At 36.4% G+C, this 19,663-nt stretch overlaps 1 protein-coding gene across 1 annotated transcript; it reads left to right on the forward strand.

Moving 5' to 3' along the window:
- Positions 1–9,370: 9,370 nt before the first annotated feature.
- Positions 9,371–19,057, forward strand: LOC123545783 (uncharacterized). The gene is made up of 7 exons (XM_053540062.1): positions 9,371–9,511; positions 12,605–12,655; positions 13,385–13,441; positions 13,943–14,138; positions 15,554–15,853; positions 16,149–16,258; positions 17,618–19,057. Exons 1-7 carry the CDS (start codon positions 9,484–9,486, stop codon positions 17,971–17,973), a joined length of 1,098 nt encoding a protein of 365 aa, XP_053396037.1. The 5' UTR covers positions 9,371–9,483; the 3' UTR covers positions 17,974–19,057.
- Positions 19,058–19,663: the final 606 nt, after the last annotated feature.

Raw genomic sequence — 19,663 nt, forward strand, 5'->3', positions numbered from 1 at the left:
TTGATTCCATACCTCATGTTTTTATTTCGATGTAAATGAGATGTGGAACCAAAATTTGTAGTCCTGTTTGGCGCCATATAACCTATACTGTGTTGGTGCGCCGTAAAACCCAAATAAATTAATAAATTCTCGTTTAGGGCAAGCCCATTATTATAACTGGAGACCATACGTGTATCGTTGAAGGTTCCATGTGCACCACCGTATGAACTCATCTGAGGAGATCTGCTCAACGCGGGGCTAGAGTGCGTGGACGTTAGCAAGCATTTCCACTCCCCCCCCCCCCCCCCCCCCCCCCCCCACATGAACAGTTTCAAGATCAAACCGAGTCTGCGACATTTTCATTTTTGTTGTGTTGAGCGACCTGTGCAGTTTCCTCTTACTCTATTTAACTTACCATATAGGTAGATGTGAACAGCACTTGATCCTGCTCTGTAGGGCAATGTCACAAATTGAGCAAGAAGGTCAAAACTTGAGAACCACTTGACCCAGAATGTTGAAACCTAATAGGATGATTGGACATGCAGAGTAGATAACCCCTATTAATTTTGGGGTCACTTGATTAAAGGTCAAGGCCACAGGAGCCTGAACTATAACTTGAGAACCATTGAAACTTAGTGGGATAATTGGACATGCCAAGTAGATGATCCCTATTGCAGCCAACCATCAGTGTCTCTTTGAATTTCGCTCATGTCCCCTATTGACTTCTTGTCTATACGACTATGCATTTGGGGAGACATGCGCTTTTTACAAAAACATTTTCTAATTGCAAATCGCAGCACCAACTCATAAAAAAACAAGGAAGAATATCAAGGAAGAATATCCAACAGGGAAAGCCACGTCCCCAAACGCAAACCCAGCACACGCGGACGCGCACACGATCAACACAAAGCAAACAAAGACAAAACAACACAGTGGGGCACCGCCTTGGAACGGTTAGTGTCAAAACCACCACTGGGGAGCTTAAACCGTTTTATGGTGCACCTAACCTCACTTTTACCCCCACAATGTTCCAATGTCACAGGACAGTGTAAATAAAAATCTTCCCCTGGTGAAACCCTAACATACGCAAAGGCAACAGAAGGCATATCATATAAAACACAAAAATGCTCTTGTATATATATGCAATCCTTAAGAATCCAAAACGCATGTACCCGATGCCTTTACAGAAGACAGAATAAGGGAAACACGCTTAAGGGTCCGGCGAAATAGGCCATAAGACGGAAATCAAAATAGCTCAGTCCTGGTGGGATTTAAGAACTACGTATCAAAGAGTCCTCCACCTGCTCCGTCAGACACAATCAAAGAGGAAAGCGTAGCTTTCAACTGTAAAAGGGGCTGAACACCAAACATGCGGTGTGTCTCAAAACAGTTGGGTCACAACCGCTTTTAATAAAACGTTTAATGACTTTACTAAATACAATTGGAAAATTGTCATGACCCAAAATATTACGAAGTTTGAAAACCACATCCCCATAAAAAACGTGTTTTGATATACCTTCTCGCAGAAGCGTCTTTAAATAGCTATTGTATTTTAAAACCAAACTGAATTACGATAGTAAAATTTAGCAAAGTATTTACATGTACGTAATTTATAATAACGTATCCCACGTAATTTATAATAACGGTATCCCTGTAAAAGAAAGCTAACCAAACCCTAGGGTTCTTACGAAGAAACATTAAGGTCAAATCACAACCCATTAAGACCATTGCTTACCAGACTCTAGTCCAACCCCAGCTCGAATATGCCTCGGAGGTATGGTCGCCCCACACCCAAACTCAAATTGACCAAATTGAAAGTGTCCAAAGGAGAGCCGCCCGTTGGATCAAGACCGACTACGGCCGTACTTCCAGTGTAACAGATATGCTACACTCCCTAAACCTTCGTCGGCTGGATTTAAGGCGTATAGATTCTAGGTTATCATTATTCTATAAGATTCATCATGATCTGGTTGCTATCCCAATCGTAGATTACCTGACCCCAATCACCCGATGTGTCCGCTATGGCCACTCCCTAACTTATAGGTTAATTACTGCAACCACTGACTATTACAAGTTTTTTTATTTTTCGAGAACAGTGTACCATTGGAACCAACTTTCCCCCAGTGTCGCCCACCTCCCTACCCTAGAGCAGTTCAGTGCTGCAGTTTGCAGTCTTGAACATGCCTCGCCCTAGTTATCCTTCAAACTCAAGTTTTAACCTTTTTTATATCACCAAAGTTATTTTTAGTTTCTTCCACTCTAAAGTTTTATCCCTATATATTCTTTCTCTTTTAGATTTTGACGCGCAAAACGTCTACGTTCCCGCAAGGGGTTTGACGGCAACTGAAGATAGATAGAAGAAAGAAGCTTATTTGTAATGTATAGATTACGTTCATTGAAATCCTTAACATAACTGCACGCTCTTGCAAACCGATGCTTGTTTGACGTTTGGATTTTCAGGCAGAATAGGATCGTCTGGGTCTTAGCTGAAGTAGGCACCAAGGGCGTTATATGCTTTCTTAAAAACAGTCCTTATCGAATAAATAAAATCTTGAAAGTAGATCCCTCGGAAGCTCCGAGAACAATGCAAACAGTGAAAATTTCAGACTCGGGATCATGGAGTCCATTCAACATTTGTGAAATAGAGTTACGCTTTAGCCGGTGCTAGAGGGCGTGAGAGGTGTTGCACATTCCATTACATCAAATGAACAGACTCGATCAAACCGAGTCTGCTATTATTGTTCTTGGTTGCATTTTCTTGCTTCCAAGGGATCTTTTTAAAGATTTTATTAACTATCACAACAGAAACCTTTAAGTGCCGTATGGCGGCTGTAAAAATTCTCCCCGTACTTGGATTCAGTGTTAAATTTTCTGGTTCTTTGGGATCATGGAGTCCATTCAACATGTGTGTAATAGAGTTCCGTTTAAGCCGGTGCTAGGGGGCGTGAGAGATGTTGCACATTTCATTACCTCTCATGAACAGAATCAATCAAACCGAGTCTGCTATTATTCTTCTTGGCTGCATTCTTTGCTTCCAAGGGATCTTTTTACAGATTTTATTGATTGAGTCTGTTCATGAGCAGTAATGGAAAATGCAACACTGTCCACGCCCCCTAGCATCGGCTTAAGGGATTTCTCAGACCTTCCAGGACCATATCTAGCCTCGTCTGAGAAACTCTTTCTCAAAAGACAGTTACCTGTTATTTTATTTAAATTAAAGGGCAAAACGAAGGGTTAAAATAAATTGTGCTGTTTTGCCGGACTTCTTGGGCGTGGGCAGTGGGCAGTGTTGCATTTTCCATTACTGAGAGACATGGTATCACATTTAATAAGGTCTGTGGGGAGTCGAAGTCCGTACTTCTGATAGAATTCAAGAGGGAACGATCGTCTGAGCTCAATCCTAAGAGAATACAGTCCGGAAAATATCTTTAATGCCGACGAAACTGGCTTGTTTTACCGTGCATTGAGTGATAAGACGTTAGAATTTAAAAATGTAGATTGTCACTGGGGTAAACAGAAAAGAGCGTCTGCCTGTTATGATGTGCGCAAACATGTCCTGTTCCGAAAAAGTAAAGCTGCTCATTATTGGCAAGTCAGCAAAGCCACGGTGCTTCAAAAATGTTAACTGATTGTTAAGCCAACAAAAAGGCATGGATGGTATCTGAAATATTTTCAAGTCGGGTTCTGGCGTGCATAAACAAAGAGCGTGAAGACCTAACAGTTGGCGCCATGCATGCGCGAAGAAACCGTTCTGTCATATTTGATCTAAATTTTACAATAAATTCATATTAGAATTGAAATAATGTACAGTAAACCTCACTTATAAGGAACTCGGATATAAGGAACACTCGGTTATAAGGAACAATTTTTAATTCCCCGATCTAATTTCTTCTGTATTCAATGTAAAAAACCTCGGTTATAAGGCACTCGGTTATAAGGAACACTCGGTTATAAGGAACGCTTTTTTTCTGTCCTAAAGTACGAAATTCAATGGAAAACCCCTCGGTTATAGCGAACAGACATAAAGAATAAAAAAAATATTGAAAACCGGAAATGAACAGGAAAATCGCTGATGACGTCAGAGTAACATAGAAATTGTCACGCTCTTTCATGCACATGAATGAGCACAAACTATTTCATTTCAATGATCTTTAGTTTGTTAAATCATGGATACGATAAAAGCAAATATATAATATCATTATTAACATTTACCTAATACTAGACGATAATTACACGTGATTAACAATGGCAAACAGTCCAGCTTACTATATTTCCAATTGTAAAAATTATAGCAGGTGCTAAAAACTATAAAGGTATAATTTACACTTTAATCCGTATGTATGGCGCCATAGTGTAGTCGTAGTCCAATGCAGCTTTCCCATATAACGATTCATGGACGACCCGGAGTCTGGACAAATAGCGCCTTTAAAACATCAGTCAAATAGTGTTTGCTATACAAACTGTGTTCGTTATACAAACCTCGGTTACAAGGAACTAGTTCGCTATACGGATATAAGAAACCTCGGTTATAAGGAACAATGTTTAGAGGTCCCAAGCTGTTCCTTTAAACCGAGGTTTACTGTATAGCAAAACATTGTTTTATCATTATTTATACACTCGGGCGGTTATACGTCGTTCGAAATAATTCACTCGGGCTCCGCCCTCGTGAAATTATTACGCCCGACGTATAACCGCCCATCGTGTATAAATAGTGATAAAGCACTGTTTTGTTATAAATTATTTCTTAAATGTATAAAAGGTCCATTACTGAGGGAAAGTGAGTTGGCAATTTTTTTCATAGCCAGTGCATAGACTTCTGCAAGACACTAAATAATGAAGATTGGCAGGTCAAAATTTACAGAAGGTCTTTGGAACTCAAAGAAATGTATGTGTATTATGTTGAAATTTCAATGAATCGACAGAATGACCCCCCAGGTCTTTTTAACTTTCTTCATACTTTATAGAAAAATAATTGTACATAAACTGCGATTTATTTCGAATTTCTACATACCAACTTTCATTTTCCAATAAAATGAAATAGTTTCTGTGCTTTTTAAAAGAAATTAAAATGTTCACTTTCCTTAGTATTGGACCTTTAACACATTCCTTATATTAAAAAATGAAAAGTTTTACAAAGGAGAACAACTCTTAAAATACTATTTTTAAAAAAAAAATACCAGCACGAAAACAGGATGTTAAGACAAACCATATTTTTGTATAATTAGATTTAAGACCCTGAATGTTTGTGTAGCACTGTAGACAACAAAAAGCAGCACTATGTCACTGCCCTTTCATATAATTTATTATGCACCCCCGCCCCACCCCTTCAAAGAAGGAGGGGTATATTGTTTTGCAGATGTTGGTTGGTTGGTCTGTACGTAGTTCAATCCGTTTCCGGATGATAACGCTTGTGCCTAGGATCATGAATGTTGATAGGGAGATTAGTTATAACCAGCAGATGACCTCTTTTGATTTTAGATCCGTATGTCAAAGGTCAAGGCCACAGTGACCTTGAACAGTTAAACGGTTTCCGGATGATAACCCAAGAACGCTTGGGCCTAGGATCATGAAATTTAAAAGGAAGTTGGTCATGACCAGCAGATGATCCCTGTTGTTTTTGAGATCAGTAGGCCGAAGGTCAAGATCACAGTGAACCGGAACAGTTAAATCGTTTCCGGACGATAACTTGAGAACGCTTAGGCCTAGGATCATGAAACTTGATAGAGGTTGATCATGATCAGCAAATGATCCCTATTAATTTTGAGGTCAGTAAGTCAAAGGTCAAGGTCACAGTGACATGGAACAGTTAAACGGTTTCCGAATAACTCAAGAACTCTTGGGCCTAGGATCATGAAACGTGATAGGAGGTTGGTCATGACCAGCAGATGACCCATATTGATTTTGAGATCAGTAGGTCAAGGTCACATTGACCTGGAACAGTTAAACCGTTTCCGGACGATAACTTGAGAACGTTTGATCCTAGGATCAAGAAACATAATAGGGAGGTTGATCGTGACCAGCAGACGACCCTATTGGTTTTGAGGTCAATAGGTCAAGGTCACATTGACCCGGAACAATATAACTTTTGTGTACAGTGACCAAATAATTTCTGTTCCTTGTACTTAATGCATAAGTGGGGGGGGGGCATTGTATTTGTACACAAATGGTCCTTGTTTGACCCTCTACTAAGATTATTCAAATTATTTTGATTCGTCAAAAAACATGGCCGACAGAGGGCATGGTCACTTTTCCCTATATGTATGTAGTGGAAACTTTAAAAGTCTTCTTGTGTGAAACTACTTGTCCGATTTTAGAATAATTTTACACAAATGGTCCTTGTGTGAACTCCTACCAAAATTGTTCAACTTATTTCGATTTGTCAAAAAAATGGCCGCCAGAGGGCGTAGTCACTTTTCTCTCTTTGTATATAGTGGAAACTTTAAAAATCTTCTTTTGTGAAACTGCTGGTCTGATTTTAGAATCAAGATTGTTCAAATTATTTTGATTTGTCAAAAAACATGGCCACCAGAGGTCGTGGTCACTTTTCCCTGTATATAGTGAAAACTTTAAAAATCTTCTTGCCCGATTTTAGAATAATTTTACACAAATAGTCCTTGTGTGACCCTCTACCAAGATGGTTCAGATTATTTTGATTTGTCGAAAACATGGCTGCCAGAGGGCGTGGTCACTTTTCCCTATATGTGGTATATAGTGGAAACTAAAAATCATCTTATGTGAAACTGCTAGCCCGATTTTAAAATAATTTCACACAAATGGTTCTTGTGTGACCCTCTAACAAGATTATTCAAATCATTCCGATTCGTCAAAAAGCATGGCTGCCAGGGGGCGTGGTCACTTTTCCCTTTATGTATACCATACTTGTCCAAATTATTGCCCTAAGGTCAAAAGATGGCCACAACTCTGTGTTTTACGTGTATTTGCTGTGGGCTTTTGTATTAGAAACTTTGAAAATCTTCTCTGAATCAAAAATAGCTAGAGCCTTGATATTTGGTGTTTGTAATGTCTACCGTAATGGTTCAAATTATTGCTCTAGGTTCAAAAGTGTATGTAATATAGGTTAACATGGAAGAAACCTTACTCCGACTTATACAAGCACACTTGAAGCGTTGTACACAGGTGAGCGCTTTAGGGTCAGTGACCCTCTTGTTGAAATATAGGTATGAAATGGTGGTCCCTGCTGCATTTTTGTCCAAAATTTGAGGTACGTGAGGGGGTAAAATGGTATATCCGCGGACATTTTTGAAATTTAGGAATGCAATGGTGGCCTCTGGTGCATTTTTTGGGTCTAAATTGTGGGAAAATATTATTTTGATATTCGACCTTTGTATTTCGATATCTTTTTATGTAACACAAAGGTATTCGGTCGAAATATACATAGAATATAAGTCAATTTTAATTCTTAAAGTTATATTTCCTAGCATGCAGTTACGTTGTGTACTTGTCGTGTCGGCGGGGCGAAAACACGAAAACTCGACAAATACATAATTTGTCGGGCTTTCCTGTCAGTGGGGCGAAAACACAAATCCGACAGCACGACAAATAAAGGGCGCCAACACAACATATTTATACTCGCAAACATGAAAACTCAACTACACCCCGCTACATTCCCCGATTTTTGAAAAAAATGCTCCATGCAGTAACAAAACTACAAAAATGAAAAAAATCATTCATCGATCTCGCTTGTTTTGTAAACATCGGTGAAGTACCTGCGGTACGGAAGTGAAGTGCCTTCATTCCTCATCGGCACAGGCGGCACCGCAGGCACTGTTTAGTACCCGTGACAATGCATTGGAGGAGATGTGCGCTTTTCCACAAAAGCATATTCTAGTCGTTTACTGTTCTGTTAATTGAATTAGATTCCTTAGATATTACCTTGAGTTAGTTTTTAATATTGTATCTTTAAATGTATATCTATAAATATAATAAATAAACATTTGAAATTACCACATACTGATTTTAAACCAAATATAAATAAATACATTTTATATAAATGACAATCGTCATGGAACAATGCTTCGTTTGATAAACGCCATGTTTTAGGTGATTGCACCATGGGTATGGATCTATTCGCAGAGAGGAAGTTGTTCTTGTTGAATAGGTCATACCCGTTTGACTCATTCTTATCTTATGAACAAAGAAGATCAACTTGAATGTGTACCATGTCAAACACCGCTTACTATTACACATTTTTATCGACTGTGTGGACTTCGCTCCACAGCGCAGTACATACTATGACGTTCAATCTTTGAAAGAGTTGTTTGAAAAAGTTTCAATCGGCAATATTTTATCCGTTTTAGAGAAGATAGACATTTATCATAAAATCTGAAGGTCATATATTTTTATTAAAATATTTTGCAATACTATTGTTTGCCACTGATATTTTTACCCTTTATATTTACAGTTTACACATATGTTTTAGAGATGCTTTACAATTTATGTTTTCTCTGAAGTAATAGATATATAACAGCAACGCGATGTCAAACCCAATTACAAGAATTCAACCGTTTGTTTATATAGATACAGAAGGAGGCCATAATACCGGTTCGCAGTATAATTATGCAATACTCAATTTTGGCTGATCGAATTTTAGAAACGGGTCAACAAAAACATAAGGTGTGTGCGTTAATTTACGCGCTTATCGTGTAATTTATACGATCAATGTATAAAATATGCATATAAGATAATGTGTACCTTATTTAGTGTTGTGCATATGCCAGTCCGTTTTTCCGTCTGTGTGTTTGTATTTCCTTCTGTCACAAAAGGTTGATCCGTCTTTAAATCAAAGTACGAGAGATTTATTCCTTAAACCGAGTTTTTAGATAATTTTGAGAATACGCAGGTCCGTTCATTTGGTTGCATTGTTTACAACACACAATACTGAGAATATGTAACTCATTTTACATCTAAAATTGTTGGTGCTACAGTAACAAAATCTTATTGGGTTAGGGTGTAATCGATTTCTCAGTAGTCTTGATTAACTAATGGCTGACACAAATGTAGAGAAAAAAATGTTAATCCAGTTAGGCCTTATAAAGAATCAGACTTGCACTTTTTTTGTCTGTTGGAGACCTGTTCATAATACTAACCTTTCAAAGATATATGATACCAAAAATATTAGGTAGTGTCCACACTCCATCCCACTTGCAAAACGTAGATATTTTAAAGGTACACAAGATACAAATTTTATTATTTTTGCTTTTTGGTCGAGTAAGTAAAATAATCATAAAATGTGATATAAACTTCCTCATTACTCTTGTTTAATACAGTCACGTTTACTTTTCCTGAAATGGGTACAACAGATTATTGACCTTCCGTATAAAAAGTAATAGTTTCACGTGATTGGTTCAAAAATATAAAAGGCTATTTTAAATTCCGTTCTGCTTATAATTTAGGAAAAACGTTGTATGGTCTTATTTAAGCAAAAACTGTCATTTGGGTAAAGAAGAAAAAAAACTGATTATAAGGATATTACACAAAAAGAAGATGCTGTCAACAACATTAATCTTTGCAAGTAAGACTGTATTATAATATAGTTATACTCTGGTTCTTTCTATGAAAGTTGTTGGGTGGACAGTTGTGCTACGTTGAATAACTGAGGAGTTTAGGGAAAACGTTGCATAAGTTTTACTTGCATACGGGGCCAGTGATAGATGTTACAGAATGTCTACTGGTAATTTATTTAGACTAAAATTAAATGTGATGTCGGTCATTTATACCAATACTAAACGTTGGGATTGCATATGAGGGCAGTTGATTTTCTAACTTAAGCGCATGTGAAAACAATGTCATATTACTATTGATGACGAATTCAAATTAAACTTTACCTAAATATACCGTGTTTTCATTATATACGAGTTAAGTGGCACCATAATAACTGTACTTTAAAACCAACAGGGACAGTCCGCCCAAAAACTCAAGATAAATAAAGTGAACGAAATGAAACCTTAGTCTTAAGAAGATTTTAAGAACTGAACCAGGATTTATATCGTTATGTGGTCAGTTTGGTCAAGTTCACTGTTGCAAAAGTAGAATAAATAATATCTTCTCAATATTTCAAGAAAGGCTGAAAATAGAATAAACACAGTTTGATGATTTCAAAGTAAATTAAAGAAGCAATTCCTCAACGAATTGTTGGTTATCAAATAGCGTAAAGCGTAAAAAGACGTGTAAAACATTTGTTTTCTTAAAAGGCAAGAAAGAGAATGCCGGAAGTATATTCCCTTTGTTTGAGATGAAGATTCCAAAAACATAACTGAGAAGTTTCATTAAAATCTACATATGTAGAATATTTTCTGTTCGAGAAAATGTCATCAAAATTAAGATTTTTTTCCCATAGACTCACATAAAAGAAACTTGTCTGAGGTCCGAAGGAACCTTCATGGCCGCTGACTTCAAATTATTTGCCCTCACGGATGTGGGTTCGAGACTCACTCGGGGCGTGAGGAAGCCATCCAGCATGCTCACGGAAGGTCGGTACCTGTCCGTGATGAAATAATGCATGGAAGGGCACCTGGGGTCTTTCTCCACCGTCAAAGCTAGAAAGTCGCCTTATGACCTAAATTGTGTCGGTACGAAGTTAAACAAAAAATAAAAACAACACAAAAAAAATGAGAGAGGTCAAAATTTTTCTAATTAGTCAATCAAAACTTCAATCATAGGACCCTATCTTTTTATTTTCCGATTTTTTTCGGCGACGCCGTCTAAATTCGTTTTCGTTACCTATGCCACGTGACTTCAGTTTGCAAATCAAACTACTTGATAACGCATTAAAGATAATTTATCAAAATGGAAGATTTATGCAACACTCTGCCTGATTGGACGAGAGTGTCAATTTCTTTCACTCTGTTGATTGTGCTACGCTGAGTGAAATGTAGACAAAGCGTTTATCCTAAACGGCGCTGTTCACAGTTTTAAAGTTAACTTTGGCTCAGTATATTTAGCAAGAATATTGATATATCTCAAAATGATAAGTAAGTGTAATAAATATGATAAAAACCTGTTCAAATATCAACATATATCAATTTAAAAAAAAGAGCTGAATACGGTCTGCGTATCACATGAATAAGGGTGTGATAAGAGTCTTTTATGTAGAGAAGTGCTTTTTAAAATATTTTCCTTGTTACAATTGTCGACTGTATATGAAAAGGTTTCTTGCTTTTGTGACTTATTCAGATTGCATATTAAAATGAGTACTTGTTTGCTTTGATATATTTGTTATAAATTATTTAACTGATTTACTATATATGAATATTTTTCTTTAGTATGGTATGCAAATATTGAACTCAGTTGAAATCTGTTTTATTATATATATGCTATATAACGATTGAATCTCATTACATTGAAATGAAGGTACGCTGCATACAGTTTATCTATGTGATATGACTACGGTCAAACTTTGCTTATGAAACAGAAATAATTAAATTGTATGTTTTGCTTGACCTTCACTTTTTTATAGGTGTGACGTCATTGTCCAAAGGTTCATGTATAGCGAATATGCATTTGTTAAAGCGGGATCAGTTGGTCTATTGAAGAAATAAATAAAAATAATAAACAAAAATCCTTTAATTGATTTTTTCTCATGTATTCTAATCAAACTTGATTTTTAGCATCTTTATTAGGCCCGCAGCCAACTTTGTTCAGCTGGGACATTTGACCCCTTTTAGGGGCTGCTAGAGCTAAAACTAGAAATGCCTTTATACAGCGTCTCATGACTTACGGCTTGGTGGATCTTTGTCATACTTGGTCTGGAGCATCATTATAAGGTCCTCTTCCAAATTTATTTATATAGGAACTTGGGCCCTATTAGGGACCACTATAGCTAAAAGTAGATATGCCTTTCTTCGCATTAACCACTAAAATGTAATGGATTTTTATCAAACTCGATGTGTAAAAATATCGTAAGGTCTCCTACTATTTTGTTACAAATGGGGATAGGGACCAATTTAGCTAAAAATATAAACACGTTTAATGACCTCTTCTCATGAACGCTTCGTGAATCTTCATCAAACTACTGCTGTAATTATTCGTCTAAGGATAAACGAAACAAAATTGCAACCCTACGAAACCCTTGCGAAAAATTAAAAGAGAACCATTTAAATTGTTAAAGTGCGGTGTTTAGTTTTGCAATTTGAAAAAAATCTTAGATGAAAGATGAATGTTAGATGAAAAATTCATAATCGTCTTTCCTTATTACAATTCGCCGACCATCATTTTTAAAGATATTTCTTGTTTTAGTATGTCCTCAAGTTTTAAGAACATAATTGAGGTTTAATCAAATTCTACTTTATTGCGAACATGCAGAATTAACACAATGTTTTATGACACGGAACTAGTTACATGTATAATATATCCCAATATGAGCATGTGTACGTGACTAGCTGTATCCTTGTCTGTTAAATACTGGATTATTTGAAATATAAGAAGTATCTGAAGAGAAACGTGACTGTCTCGGGTTAAATAATGCATAACAATACATTGTACGCTTTACCGAATTAACATTTATACAGGCAAAAGGCAATACTTAAAGAAATTAAATAATGGCACATGAATAGCAGTTTTGTCTCGTAAAATATTTTTTAACTAAATATCTATTCATTCATTCCAGCATTGTTGTTAAGCGTCCGGGCTACTGACGAATGTGGGGGTAGTTGTACATGTAAGTAAAATAAATTATAAACAGGACATTTAAGCTTAAGATATTGTATCAGTCACATTCACTTAAGATCGTTGATTGATTTGAAAGAAAACGATCAACTCTGCCTAGGAACCGCATGGCGGGATTTGTTAGAAACAATATTGAACAACCCCGCCCATACGGTTTATATGCATGTCTGGACAGACAGAAGACATTGCTTTGACCAGGAATCATATGGCGCGAATAAAGCATGCTAATGTATATAGTTAGTTTATCAAGGTAGGACTTGAAATTTTTACCAATCATAGAATTTCTTCAAACTTTGGATATTGAAGGACAATCATCTAAAAAACAAAGATATGCAATGAAAGTCATAGGTCACCAGTATTGAAAATACAGAGACTCTAGCGTACGGCTTTAAACGCGCTCTAACATGATGCATCTGTCTACGTCATTTCTGATACTTTGTCTTCATTTTAGCAGATTACATTTTACAGACTTACAACTTCCATATGCTAAATAGGCAAAGATCAACGGAACTCGGCGTTGGACATTACTCATCATGGCCACACCTCAGTGTAATGGTCGATATTGCTTAGATAATCTAGTATCTTGTATCAATTTATGTGCACGACAACCTATATGCACGACTACCTATATATGAAAATAGCAAATTGTTAATTTTAATTATTCATGATGTGCACATTCAACAAATATATAAAGTGTGGTACTGTTTTTTTTATTTTTAAGCTACTCAAGTATGTGCAGATGGAACATGTATAAATACATCGGACTTGGTAAAATGTGGTAAGACGATCTAAAAGATAATTTGAGCCGTGCCATGAGAAAACCAACATAGTGGGTATGCGACCAGCAAGGATCCAGACCAGCCTGCGCATCCGCGCAGTCTGGTCAGGATCCATGCTGTTCGCTAACGGGTTCTCTAATTGTAATAGGCTTTGAAAGCGAACAGCATGGATCCTTACCAGACTGCGCGGATGCGCAGGCTGGTCTGGATCCTTGCTGGTCGCATACCCACTATGTTGGTTTTCTCATGGCGCGGCTCAAATCAACTTATCTTTTTACGAAATAATGTGCTTTCAAAATAAATAATGGGTTTATTTCGTATTTTACAAACAATATATGTATTTGTTATGATTGTAACTGTTATTCACTTGGAGAAATATAGTTTGATTTTGATCTTAACATAAAAAAAAAACATACAATTGATGTTTAATAACTGCGAATATAAGTTTGAAATAACATTTGAAGTATTTTTTAGATAAACAACAATTTTTATTTGTTAAGGTTCATGGACTTCTGTGTATTACTGCCACAAGGGTTACGAGTGCTGTGGCTATCAGGGTTGCATGCCAGCGGGTAATGTATGTTGTCAACCGTTGTCCCATTGTCCTACCGGTCATACTTGTTGTGGGTTGTTTTATTGTTGTGAAGCTGGAACTTTTTGTGATGATGAAAATGGGAGGTGTGTCTTAGATAAGTAGTAAGTGCTTGTTCAGTATATTTTATTTAAAAAGTATATGTTCTGAGCATATGCTTAGGACCATATTTATAAAATATCTTAGTAGAAAAAAGTCGCTGCGATTAGATTTTAAGATTGGCTTATTTTTCTACCTCATTTTAAAACAATGAAAGATTTAGTATGTGTATTCATTGAACAGAAAGATGGAATCTCAATTGATCGATCACGTTATATATATTAATAAAAGATGTATTTAACAAATGTATTTGAATATTAATCATTTAAATCTTTTATCAAAATGATAATTTTAGAAGTCAAGAAAAATGTTATTTCTAAATAGCTTTTTGAAAGTTGTAGAAAGATTTAATAAATACATTATTTTCTTGGGTAGTAGTCCTACAAGAGCATAATGCTACGCGGTTCGCAGTTGTTGGCTCAACAGTGTATCGTTTCGAAAAAAAAAAACAGTGGCTCAAAGAAAAAAAAACAAGCGTGATCCCTGTGAAGTTGATTATATTTCTTTTCCTCATATTCATTTCTTCTTCTGACCCTAATGGAACTGTTCTATAATTAAGGATGCGTATTTGAATATTTTAGTTCTAAAAAATCTTTGTAGATTAACCCAAAATTGTTGTATTATTTGACATTCCCAAAAAAGTTAACTCAGGGATTCTGGGACCATTGAACAAAAAGCACATAACCTAGAACTTGTGAGTTTGCATTTGTACAGATAATTGTTTCAAAGATAAAAAAGTGAGCCAAATAATTCAACTGTATAAAGAAAATTTCTTAATTTAAAGCTTATTCACTCTCTTAGCTGATTATCGCCTTCTTAATCAATTTATATCTTGTATGTTCGAACCATAGGGTAAAAATGTCTGACCCCTATCGCTACAATAAAGTCTGCTGTACAGATCCATTGAATGGACTCAACATTACTTGTGTATTTTCATATATGAGCAAATACAGGGGAATTGAAAAATGAAGCAATTACAAAAATATATCTCTAGCCAAATATAATGACGTTTCTATATAACGTCGACGTCAAAACGCGTGGATGACCCGATTACCGTGTGCAATTTGAGTATGCCACATAAGACACAATGTGCTATTATCGATCCTTTAACAGAGGTCGAAATAACCATTTTGCAAGGGCGTTTTGTTACAATTTACTACGGAATGTCATATTAGCAAGTAATTGAGTGGATAGATTCTGTGAATAGTAAATTTGTATACTAGAATTATGTAGAGGTCAAGTAAGTATTAACTAAGTATTTAGAGTCCAAGTTATGTAAAGATGACCCTGACTTAAATACCAATTGCCTTATCACCTCGCCTAACCCAAATAATGCAAATACAGATGGAAATTATATTTCACATGAGTTTAGTAACCTTGTTTACAATGTTATTTAAATGAATATTTCACATGCCAACAGTTCAACTCGAAAACCGTCCACAACAAGATCGGTTGAAACGACAACATCTTCTAAAACAGCAAGAACATTATATCCGACAACAAAAGCAAGAACATCTTTTCCCACAGAACCAAGGACGCGATATCCAACAATTAAATCTACGGACTGGTTCAGTGATTACACAACAAGAACACGATATCCAACAATTAAATCTACGGACTGGTTCAGTGATTACACAAGAACACGATATTCAACAGATAAGACTACGAGATGGTTCAATGACTACACAACCAAGAGCTCATTCCGAACATCATATACAAGGTAAATTGAATTAAGAGTATTCTAACTAATTAACAAAAACTATTATTGTTAGATCATGCCTGTGAAATATATCGCGTTGAGTACTTACTTGTATCGTTATATATGTAGTCAAACGAATAAACATCGAAACTTCAAATCTGCAGACAACTTAGTTCTCCTTCTAGTGTTTACATATTTTACAGATAGCACTGTAGTCAAAAGGGAAATCATGTTGCGAAGGATTTAATTATACAATAATGCATTTACAAAGTATAAAAAATGGTATAAATGATCACATATCTTGTATATTTGATAGTAACAGTACGTTTCGGTGGTGGTATGGTTTAATAGCCTGCGTAGCTGTATTAATTGTGGGAATCATCGTCATTGCTGTCATATGTAACCGTAGAAACTCTGGAGTAAAAGGTTTGTAAACATTTTAACTGCATGTATAACAATTTATTTACTTATTGTTATCTAGCTGTCTTGTGTAAAACAACGTAGTTTTCTAAATATAAATATACCATTTTTAGCTCACATGTCACGTATAGCCAAGGAGAGCTTTTGTGATCGCCCTTCGTTCGTCCGTCCACGATTTCTTGTGAACGCGATAGAGACAGCATTTTGCAATCGAAAACAAACTCTCACACAATTTTTTATTGGCATAATATCTCGGTTCCTTTCGAAAACTGGCCAGATCCGATCATAGGTTCCAGGGTTATGGCCCTTTAAAGGGTCAAAATTTGCTATTTTGGCTTTTGCAGCCATATAGAGACTTCACTTATGGTTTGATTTTAAACAAATTTGCAAAATATCTGTAACAACTCCATGATGAATCCGTCAGATCTAATCATACGTTCCAGAGTTATGGCCCCTGATTGACCTCTGCAAAAGCCAAAATTTGTCCAGTTTTACCTTGTGAACACGCTAGAAGGCACAATCAGATCTTGGTTCCTTTCAAAAACCGGCTAGATTCCATCATGGGTTCTAGAGTTACTGCCCCTCATTTATGTTTTGCTTTGATACAAACTTGCATAAAATGTTTATCTTGATGAGCTCTAGGCTATGTTTGAAACTGGGTCTAAGTTTGAAACTGGGTCAGATGGGATCAAAAACTAGGTCATCAGGTCAAATCAAAGGAAAAGCTTGTTAACATCATAGAGGCCACACTTATGGCCCTATCTTCATGAGACTTGGTCAGATTGTTTATCTTGATGATTTCTAGGCTAGTTTTGAAACTTGGTTATTTGGAGTCAAGAACTAGGTCACCCGCTCAAATCAAAGAAAAAGCTTGTTAAATCTCAGAGGCCATATTTATGACCCTATCTTCATGAAACTTGGTAAGAATGTTTATTTTGATGATTGCTAGAGTTCAAAACTGGGTCAGGTGGGGGTCAAAATTAGGTCACCACTCAAATCAAAGGAAATTCTTGTTAACACTGTTGAGGCCACATTAATGACCCTATCTTTATGAAATTTAGTCAGAACGTTTATCTTAACGATTTCTATGCCATGTTCCAAACTGGGTCATACGGGGTCAAAAACTAGGTCATCCGCTCAAATCAAAGGAAAAGTTTGTTAACACTGTAGAGGCCATATTTATGACCCTATTTTCTTGAAACTTGGTCAGAATGTTATCTGGATGATTCCAATGCCAAGTATAGCAGGTAAGCGATATAGGGTCATCATGACTCTCTTATTATTAAATTGTTGTTTTGTTGTTTTTTTTTTCTTTTAATATCCCTGTTTTAATTCAACTAAATGTGCTTAGTGTTGATTTTTCAGCGTCAAGTCAGTCAGGTAACGGCGGAGTAGTGCTAGGTGCTCCGGTCCAGACCTATGGGCAAACGCCTGGAAATAACATGCCTGTGACAGCACCAAATACTGGTCTTACGGTGCCAGGGAATTCTGGCAGTGATGGAACGGTGCGAAGCGCTTCGGCCAACACCTATGGGCAATCGCCTGGAAATAACACGCCTAGAATGGTACCAAATACTGGTGTTACTGCACAAACAAATGGACATCCGCAGAAACGAAGCATAGCGGTCTTCGTTGTGAGAAAGAAAGGTGTTCAGGCACAGACAAATAATAAACCGCCAAACGAAAGCACAGCTTTTGTGATTACAAAAAATGGTGTATGATTGTCAGATAAGTCATAATAAATGGAACACAGTACCTCCACTACGCGATATGCCGATTTTAAAATAAAGAAATCCATTAATACTTCGTTTAAACAGTATTTAATTCAGTGTTTATGTACATGTATGCAAACAATCACAAACAATCTAAGGATTTGAAAACACGCTTTCAAAGAAAGCTTCCTTGAAGTCTATTTCCAAAGATATATACGGTGTAAAATGTATACTAACTCGTACTTGTATTAACGCAGTGTTTTCATTTATTTTTTCGGCGCAGCCATATTCATCTCGTTTTCATGAACTACATTGTGAAGGTTATTTTTTTTAATATCATATATTTCTATTTTTACATGGAGAGGAGGAAAAACATATATTTGGTAAATTGGTGCTTTTACATGATGAATTTGAACATTTTAGCTACAATCTCTACATGTCGTGCAAAAGTGTCCGGAAACGGGAGTTTTACTCGTTTTTATCATGAAAAGAACGGAATCGACAGGCTGAAAATATCACATGATGAAGTGCTTAGTATATGCAATATATCAGCTCTACACTTTCCTGAGATTTCTCAAAACTGAACTTTTTTTTTACTTTTTTAGCACTGGTATCGGCGCAAATTTGTGGTCTTTTTGAACTTACTGTCCCATGCTTGCGAATAAAATGCAGTTTTCGCCATTTTTTCCAGTGTGGATAAAGAGCTCTTGAAAACAAGGGTAGTCTCGCCAGACATGAAAAATTGGAAACCGTAGTAAAGAGTCCACGTATGTGGTGAATTTTATATAGAAAACAGTTGAGAATCCGTATACAGTTCAACCTATTAGACGGAAGGTTTTCGTTCCATATAAATCGAGAAGATAAAACGGAATGCTTCACTTTTTTGGTTGAAATAAATCGTTTGTACCAGACCATAGATCCCTTTCATAACCGATCTCAAAGTCAAGTTCTTTCAAGGGCAACACTTGCCAAATGTATACATACCTTATTTTCCTGCTGCACTGCCTTTATTTCTTATTCAACAACGGAAAGATTAACCATTTTTATTAGCTCACCTGAACCTTATTTAAGGTGAGCTGTTAGTACAAGTGGATGGTCCAGCGTCCGTCGTCATGCGTCCTGCGTCAACATCATTACTTATTCTAACACGACCAGCAAATAACTTATATACACATAGGAGAAAATCAATCAACGGTTATTTTGCGATAACCCATGCACGTGCAAAATAGTGACGTCATCCTCTATGTATAGAATGATCCAGGTGCGTAGCACGAAGTGAAGTTCATGTCGTAAAAAGTAGTTTCCATTTTTTCTAACACTGTTGATACTAGTTATGTCGTGTTAGAATCGAAATAACAAGTTCCCGAGTGTGATTTATCGTAGAATAACCCGAGTTTTTCATTCTTATGCGAAACAATATATCACTCAGGCCTACGGCTTTCATGATATATTCTTACGCATAAGAACTCGAAACACCGGTTATTCTACGATAAACCACGCTTGGGAACTTATTATTTCTTAAACATATTCTCCTCTTAAACTATTTAAACTTGGTCAGTGGCATATTGGCATAAATTATATCAAGTTTGTTCAAATGGTTCCCCTTGGCCCTTTTTATAGGTAAACATAGAAAAACCTTTAAAGACCTTCTTCTCATGAACCGCTTGATGGATCTTCATCAAAGTTGGTTTGTAGCATC

The sequence above is a fragment of the Mercenaria mercenaria genome, chromosome 1 (assembly GCF_021730395.1).
Source record: "Mercenaria mercenaria strain notata chromosome 1, MADL_Memer_1, whole genome shotgun sequence".
Classification (NCBI taxonomy): Eukaryota; Metazoa; Mollusca; class Bivalvia; order Venerida; family Veneridae; genus Mercenaria; species Mercenaria mercenaria.